Source organism: Akebia trifoliata, unplaced genomic scaffold, assembly GCF_017979445.1.
Source record: "Akebia trifoliata isolate Shusen 1 unplaced genomic scaffold, ASM1797944v1 Contig01095, whole genome shotgun sequence".
NCBI lineage: Eukaryota > Viridiplantae > Streptophyta > Magnoliopsida > Ranunculales > Lardizabalaceae > Akebia > Akebia trifoliata.
The window spans coordinates 12394-21563 of NW_028237489.1; the positions used below are offsets into that span (position 1 = coordinate 12394).

At 34.1% G+C, this 9170-nt stretch overlaps 2 protein-coding genes across 2 annotated transcripts; both read left to right on the forward strand.

Annotated features, from left to right (window-relative positions):
- Positions 1 to 748: 748 nt before the first annotated feature.
- Positions 749 to 1534, forward strand: LOC147380698 (uncharacterized). Its single transcript, XM_086431364.1, has one exon. The coding sequence runs from the start codon at positions 876 to 878 to the stop codon at positions 1434 to 1436; it is 561 nt and encodes a 186-aa protein (XP_086287490.1). The 5' UTR covers positions 749 to 875; the 3' UTR covers positions 1437 to 1534.
- Positions 1535 to 3693: 2159 nt separating this feature from the next.
- Positions 3694 to 7079, forward strand: LOC147380699 (succinate dehydrogenase assembly factor 2, mitochondrial-like). Its single transcript, XM_086431365.1, has 5 exons — positions 3694 to 3875; positions 3997 to 4092; positions 4183 to 4309; positions 6525 to 6593; positions 6687 to 7079. Exons 1-5 carry the CDS (start codon positions 3772 to 3774, stop codon positions 6831 to 6833), a joined length of 543 nt encoding a protein of 180 aa, XP_086287491.1. The 5' UTR covers positions 3694 to 3771; the 3' UTR covers positions 6834 to 7079.
- Positions 7080 to 9170: the final 2091 nt, after the last annotated feature.

The following is a 9170-nucleotide window of genomic DNA, read 5'->3' on the forward strand; positions in this document are numbered from 1 at the left end:
CAACCTTCATACCTACATGGCAATATAAAATTTTCTAGGAAGTTGAAGATTAAGTATAATTTTGGATAGAAAAAAAATCTAAGGTTTCTAAAAGGGATTAAGGTGAGATTGAAACTATGGATTAAATAGATTAAAAATTAGTAAGTCTTGATAAATTGACTCAAAAAAAAAAAAAAAAAAAACATTATCAACTGAGGTTGCATGTGCATAGAACCATATATTTTCCTCGAGATACACAAGGAAAAATCTATGGTTATGTGCTCCACGTCAGTTGAGTATATTTGAACATTTTTTTTTTTTTTTTGAGTTAGATTATCATTATTCAAAACTATTTTCCCATGATGTTGAAGAGCTTGAAGGTGATAGATTTTTAGGAGTAAAATTAGATGTTTTTGGCTTGAGATTGAAGTTGAAGGCATTTAGGTCAATTTACATGATCTATAATAGAATACTGGGTCACTAGGCATGCCCCTCAGTTTGAAAACATGAGGTCATCTCAAATATTCACTAAAATAGGGAGGGGTTTGCTTAAAGTTTACCACTAAATGGACTTCAAGAAGGGTAAAATTGTCCATATAAAAAAATAAGACTTATCTCACGTTCTCACCTCGATTTGAATGGTGGGGGGAAAGGCAAAGCTAGCCGTTAAGCTTGAGAAAACTAGCCGTTACATCTATTTTCTTCCCCACTTGTATTTCTCCACATCTCACACTTGAAATACGACCGTTGCCCTCATAGCTCTCTATTTCTTCTCCACTTCTCTGCTCATTCTCTTATTCTCTTCAAACAATTTACACAATCATCTCACCTGAAAGCATAATACACCCTTTTCTGGAAATCCGACACACATTGCCGGATTCCCAAAAATTTCCACTATGGGTATCGCTATCGATAATGGAGGATCGTCAACTTCCATAACCCAATCTCATCACCACACTCACAAAGTCTTCCTTTTATGCAATTACATCCTATTGGGTGCGGCATCAAGTTGCATTTTCCTCACTCTCTCCCTCCGACTCTTCCCATCCTTAACTGGATTCTTCCTCATCCTTCTCCACATCTTCACAATTGCAGGGGCAGTCTCGGGTTGTACCGTTGGGACCAATAGATTGTACACCGCCCACATGGTGGCTACGGTTCTAATGGCTATACTTGAAGGCTCTGTGTCGGTGCTCATCTTTTCAAGAACAGGGGATTTTCTTGGGCAATTGAAATCTTATGTAAGGGAAGAAGATGGAGTGGTGATCTTGAAACTTGCAGGTGGGCTTTGCATATTGATTTTTTGCTTAGAATGGGTTGTATTAGCACTTGCTTTTGCTTTGAGGTACTATGCTTATGTTGAAGGAGATGATGATGGTAGTACTAATTCAAGGAAGAGGAGTGCCAAGGTTCAAGAGGAGGAGATGAATGACTGGCCATGGCCATTCCAAGTGTAAAAATATATTTATTTATTTTATTTAAAACTTTTTTGCTCTTCTCTTTATGTTGTTGGATTTTTCTGCAAATTTTTAGTGAATATGGGTAAAATTGCTTATTTGTTTTGCTCTTGACATGTATCATGTATGTGAGTACTGGTGTTTGGTTTACAAGATGAGTGCATTTGGACTCATTTTCTATCAGTCTTCCAAAGAAGATGTTGGTGTCCTCCAAGGGTTCTACAACATAGGTATCTCAAGTAATTTACATAGAAAACAATAGTGTAGAGAATTCAATTAACAAAAATCATCTCTTACTTGACCAGAAAGAGGCACGTAGAGGGTATTGTTATGAGGAAAACAATGGCTTCCACCCCAAGATTCAACAACCCTTCTCACACCAAGAAAGGTCAATAATTTCGATATCACTTCACTTAATTCAACATTTTCAATTCACTCCTTTTATTTCAAATAATGCAAAATAAAAATAAAAAAGAAAGAAAGAAAGAAAGAATAAAATCGAAGGAAAGAAGATCACATTATGATTAAATACATCCAAAATGATTAAGAGAAATTGCTCGAATTACGGTTAAAGGAATTGATTGCAATCTCACGACCCTGTCAAATTCACTCCTTTTATTACAAATAAAGCGAAAACTTAGAATAAAATCAAAGGAGAGAAGAAGAAGAAGATCACAATATGGATAAAATACATCCAAAATGATTAAGAGAAATTGCTCAAATTATTATTGGTTCAGTAACGTTTTTGAAATATCAATCGGTATTTTTATCAAAATGAGTATCTTTTGTACACATACCTTTTTAATCAAACTTCATACAAATGAACTGATTTTTTTTTTTTTTCAAAATTTTGTAAAACATCAGAGCCTTTTATTTGACGTTCACAAGAAAGATAAATGTTCATGCTCACATACACGAAACAAACCAATGAACCAAAAGCAAATTAAAAAACGAATTCGAGCCAATTCAATTCAAATTATTATTGGTTTGTTCTAAAGTGGCAAATTATGAATCCAATTCAAACCAAACTAACTACAAAAACATAGGGTTTTAACAAGACAGAATTGTAAACAAATTTGGACCAAAGCTGAAGGCAAAACTTTAGCCCCAATTGATCTCGAATTAAATTACAAATCAAAATTTCATTGCGCTGCTATTGGCACCCCAAGTTGTACTTATTACACATTAATTGAAAATAAGTGAATGATTTAAAATAAATAAAAATGGGGGTGCCAATAGAAGCTCTTTTTTCTCTGTTTTTTGGGTTTAGGGTTTTATATGGAGCGAATCTCCATTTTGTCCACTGAATATGACAAAATTCCGAGTTTGGCACACTATGCATTTAAATTTCAGAAACATGCATTCGTCATTTTTATAACCTACGATTTACGAACTCAAACGTTCATCACTTTTAACATCTATGATTCTTAGATATACTAGGGAATTCATTGATTATAAAAATGACAAATTCAATCGAAAATTCATGTATTGAGAATTAATATGAATAGTGTACCAAAATTGGAATTTGGACCTAAGTTGTGCACATTTTAGAAAAAATCCCTCTTACATGAGCCTAAACATAATTGCAAAGAACTACTAAAATTGTTTGAACAGAGTGTTATAATGTTATGTAATGTTGAGATTATAATTTGACCCAAACCTTCATAATGGTTAAACTTTGAGCATTGTGTTTTAATCCTTAATTGGAGAGTGATGGATAATTTAAGAAATTGGGGTCCAATGAGTAAAAGTTGGGGTGTCAAAAGCAGGTTTCAATTTTAGAATGGGCAATGTTAAGGTGTGTGGTAAGGACAAACGTTAAAGTGCACATTGGAAATTGGATTTTCTTCAGAAAATATCCTCAGATTCCAATTTTCATAGTGTATTTATTGGACTTTAATGTGCCCTTAAAGGTATGAAATGCCCCCATAAAAGATTTTTTTTATACCAAAAATTAACTTCAAATACGTATTTCCAAGATGTATTAATATGTTCCCTTAAAACACATATTAACAAAACCCATATAAATATAAATATAAATACTAATTTATTTTATTTTATTTTTCTAAAACTAAAAAATAAAAAAAGCCTCATAACTCGGCCAAATTTGTAAATGACTCGATTGTTAAAGAAAAAATCTTCAGAGTTAACTCGGAGTACGAGTCACCTAAAAAACTAGTTAGTCGACCCAGCGAGTTTGAAGACTACGGTCTACGGTGTCATTTTGGGGCTGAGCTTTATAAATTATGATAGAAGTACAGAAGGCCACGATACGTATTTCGCTTCCTCCAATCAGTATTTGTTCTCTTTCCTAAGAAGTTTGGTCCGTACAAAAATGGCGGCACTGCGAAGAGCTATTATGGTTACTCTCCGCCAAACCCTAACAGCGAATCATACCTCTGTTGCTATCGCTCCTCTTCGATCCGAAACCCTGTACAGGTAGAAATCTCTTAATTTCAATTATATATATTCAAAGAAATGTTTGCTTCCTGTTATGCTCTTTGATTGGATGAACACTAGGGTTAATTTGTATTTTATTTTATGTTTCTTTCGTTTTCAGGTCTCATTTAGGTTCGTTTTCTCGTTTTTCTTCTGATCCTCAACCGTTCGACATCGATCTTTCAAACGAAGAAAGCAAAAGACGCATTTTGAACAGGTTGTTATCTATTTTCCCAATTCGTTTGTGACCTAGTGTTTGAGTTGTTGATTTAATAAGTAATATGTCCCCTTTTTTGTGTGTGTTTAGGTTGTTGTATCGAAGCAGGCAACGTGGGTTTCTCGAATTGGATTTGGTTTTAGGAAATTGGGTGGAACAGCATATTTCTTCATTGGACGAATCGAAAATTAAAGCGCTTGCAGATGTTCTCGATCTGGTAAACCTCTGATACCTTTTGTGTTTTTGTTTGTTGATTTTATTAGTAGTTCTTTAATTTTGATTCTGCTATGAGATTGATAAGTTTTATGGTAGAATTTGAAACATGGGTCTTGTAGAGTAGAGAATCCTTCTTACAAAAAATGAAGGATCGAAATTTTTGCTCCTTGTGCAAAATCACAGAATTCTCTAATAAAATTTGTGAAATTCTCCAAATAAGGGACTAGCTGATTAAATAGACTAATTAATCTATAATTTATCAGTTAATAATACAAGATGTAACATTTTTACCCGTCACCTCAAATTTTTTATTTTCTTCAGCATTCAAATCTCAAGAACAAGATATGGTTTTTAGGGAGGTTGAAGATGATGGAGTTTGGTAAGAAACCCAAAAACATTATGTATAAATTATCTGAATATTTTTTAGCAAGCTTTCCCAACTTTATCCAAATTTACATAATCAACCTCCCCCACCCCCGTAATTTCCGAATCTGAACTTTGATACTATGCTTGGGTCATATTGGTTCAGTTCTTGTCAGGTTTCAATATGAATTAGCTAAAAAAAGAACCTATTATGCTCAAACAGTTTGGGTTTGTAGAAGTGCTTGTTATGAAACTGAAATTAACAGACCTGGATAATCAATCATTTATGGCTTCAGTCAGGTATGGTTTAATCAGGTTCTCATTGATCTCCCAACCTAGGCCAAAGCAACTTATTTGGCTTAGTGTCAACTAGAAAATTAACTTCAAGACCTTATCTTTGTAAGTGTATATGTTCGTATTATACATACAAATAAAAATAAACGAAATGTTTCTAGTTTATTTAGGACTTTTTTTTTTCTTTCTTTGCATAGGGATAAGGTGCCGGTGGGGATTTGATCCCAAGTCTGTAGCATTGCCTCTCTCAGACTTCACTAACTTACCAAGTTGACACCTTTAGTTTTGTGTGAATTATCCTCGTAACTTTGTGTGTCAAATTGTATATTATTCCCCTTTTTCTTTTTCCAATGTATTGGTTGTATCATTTTGTTAGCTTCTAAGTCCTTGAATTAGACAAAGATATTGAAAGACAACCAGAACAAAACACAGACTCAAGGGCTATCATGCTCAACACAATCTATACATGCATAGATTGTGTGGTTGCTATCTTCTGAACATTTTTTTGTCCGAAAAGATCTTCTAGACATGGTTCAAAGTATCTTATTTTCTTGGCCTAGACATGTTCCACTGAGATATCTTCAAAAATAATATAAGTGATTAAAACATTTTGTTAAAATTATATTATGTCATCTTCCTTTCTGGGCAACAAACTCTGACAATATTTCTGTGAGAATTCTTGTAATTTTGGCAACCACATATATTCTTTCTGGGTAACAGTTCTTAAATTGTGAGATATATTGAGTATCTCCCAACATGACATTTGAAACTGTTTACAGGGAGATGCAATGCACTTAAACTATCCTAATGAAGGAGCTTTTAATTCAAGGAAGATAAATACTAGACATCAGATGCTTAATGCAAATGAATGCATGAGTGTGATCCATGCATTATTTGGAATTAGATGGGAAAAATAAACCATGGCCTTGGGATGCAAGTTATGCCAATTTCCTTCCTACCACTTTAGTTTGCTTCTAGGAAGATTACCATGTGGATCTGACAGCTAAGAAACCTGAAGGTGTCATTTTTATGTTACATTGGGTGAAGTAAATTGCATTCCTCTTATGTTTTTTTATGGCCATCTCAGTCATTGAGCAGTCTTATTATTAATATAAATCTACCTTCACTTCTTTCCACAAAAAAAAAAAAAAACGGGAAAGATTTGGACCAAGGGTCTACCAAATGTCTTCACTTGATATTTGTTGCCCCTTGTGATCAATAAGCACAGTTTGCTTGATACTGATTCACCCATTATGGCTATGATGTTAGTTATGCCATAGGAACTGATCCTCAATTTTCCAACCTATAAGAAGAGGGAGCCTGGCTAATCTCCATCAGTTAATAGGGTTTTGCCTTGATTTATTTCATTTTTAACTCTAGCATTTAGTGGGATCCATTGTTAGAGTTGCTTTCATAAAAATTTGGTTTTTCTGTGCAATTCTTTTATTCTCAATGTTCCCCATAATGAATGGCACTTCATTTTGAGAAATTTTCCTCCCTTTTGTGTGCTTTTCATGGAATTAATTTTGCTTCATCTTCTCTGATTCTTATTTCTTCAGGAAAGCCCTGCTCTGTGGAAGTGGCTCAGTGGCCAAGAGCAACCACCTGAGGCAATGAACAGCAATCCGGTCAGAATAATTTAGAAAAACCCAAACACCACAGATTCTTCTCTATTTGTTTGGGTTTTAATTCTTATGCAATTTATCTGTTTGTATGTATAGGTATTTTCCGCTGTTCGCAACAAGGTTATAGGCAATCTCGACAGCCATGCTTCCCCGGAGACACGTGCAACACCTGGTCAACCATGGGTAAGAGGATGGGATGATTTTAAGAAGGGACAAAACAGCCCCATATTCGGCAACCAGTAACATGGAATCACCCAATTACCTTTAAATTTGGAGATTGAAGATATATATTATTCCCTGTTGTTTAGTAAAGAATAAAAGGGGTATTCTTTTGACTATACCTCTTGTATAAATTCAATAACAGGTTCAAGTGACACCATAAACAATATAGGTGTGGGTTCTGCTACATCGTAAGAGAACTCTGTAATGAACAAATACAAGATGTTGCTTCGGCTTGTGTTGAATTTTACATATTGCCCTCGAAAGAAATTTGAATTGCTTCATTGGTAAAAACATTGAATATGGTAATGCCACAAGTGCTGGGGGAAACAAAAAACATAGCATTACCATTCATTTAAAAAGAGAGAGAGAGAGGGGGGGGGGGGGGGGGGTGTTCCATCTCAAGTGAATGATGTGTTTGAAACACCAAAACTACTGGTTTCTCATCTTCTTCACATAGTTGGATTTTCCAACGGACATTGTGGTCATTTTCGATGATTTTTTAATATCATGAATGACGAATTGGAGAGTGATACTTTGAATATTTAGATGTATTTTTTTATTTTTTTATTTTTTTATTTTGCGATGTTTCATCAAGAAAAATGAAGGACGAAGTTGAGATTCTAAATTTTTTGATGATTACATTGTAACTTTTGATTTTGCAACTTTAATTTATATATTTTGAGTATTTCAAGGAGATTTGCTGAAGTTGAAAAAAAAAAAAATTTAAATCTAAAAAAAGTAAACATCTTAGTCACATTATAAAGTTGAGCTCACTACTTTTTATTATTGAATTCACCACTTGCATAGAATTCAACACTTTTTAACTTAGTGTCAAGCTCAACTTTAATTATTTAGGGCCATTTGTTCAATGTTTATTTCAGCACTTAATGTCGAAAATCATTTAATTTCAACAATATTAGAAAATTAGCGCATTTATTTATGACAAAATTCAGTGAAAATTGTTTTAAAAAATGGGTTGAAATTTTAAGCGAGAATTTGTAACTTATCATTAATAGTTATTTGCGCTAATTTTATCGGCGGACAAGTATGCCTTTTTACACTTTCACTATTTACATCTATTCTCCACGTTTTTCATCTCTTTGACCTAAATCCCCAATCTCAACAAAATAATAAGAGCAACCATTTTTGTGACTATGGAGAAGAAAAACCATGCCACTGTCAGAGGAGAAGAATAACAGGTATCTCTCTCTCTCTCTCTCTCTAGATTTGTGAAACCAGCAAACGAGTTCTTCCTTCATACAGTCATTTTTGTGACTGTGGAGAAGAAAAATCGTGCAACTGTGAGAAGAGAAGAATAGTAGCCTTACAAGTCTCTCTCTCTCTCTCTCTCTCTCCGTTTAGATTTGCAAAACCAGCAAACGAGTTCTTCCTTTGTTTTTGTTATGTACCCACTTAAATCGGATCACAAAAATAATTAAAAAAGAATAAAAACATTGAGATTGATCTCGTTCGAGGGAGATCGGACCTCCTAAGCCACCAATTCGAGATGGTGAATCTTCAAAATCCAATAGGATCTTAATAATAATTTCTCTCATATTTTCATTAATTTCATAATGAATTTAAATACAAAGAAACACTACCTTAACTACCCACTCTCCTATTTATTCAAGTAACTATCTCATAACCATAACTACATAACTCCTACACAATTCGTAACTACCCTTACCCATTACCTAAGACTATTTAACTAATTGAAACTCTAAAACAATTAAAATAAAATACATCAAGATGCATCAAATCTAAATACAAGGTAATAATTTCTAGGCACATAATATTCTCTACCCCTTGTAAAAAACCTTGTCCTCAAGGTTTCAATCTAGAAAGTATTCCTTCCCCCTTCATCTTCAATTTCATTTATATCATCTCGCTCGCCGGTTTCGTCCATTTCCTTTGGCCAATTCCCCTCTAAAAGGAAAAATTGCTGAATTTTACATTTATGGCCTTGAGAGAATTTCTCATTGCAATTATAACATAACCCACGATCTCTACGCTCTTTCATCTCTACAGGTGAGAGTCGTTTGAGAGAAACTGATAATGATTTTCCTGAAGGAACAATTGTGTTGGTGTCGTTTGTAGGGTTGTTCAACCGCTTTCGAGCCAATATTTTTTCTTCTTGCATGCAAGTGAGGCCGATCGCATCAGTGAATGTTGTTGGTTTCAACATCTGAACACTCAAACGAATTTCTTCCTTCAGTCTTCCCACAAAACAGCTCACCATGAAGGACTCATTAAAATCTTCAGTTCTGTTTGCTAACTCCTCAAACTGAGTTTGATATTGCTCCACTGAAGATGTTTTTCTCAATTTAGACAACATAGCCGTTGGATCCTCGTATGGTG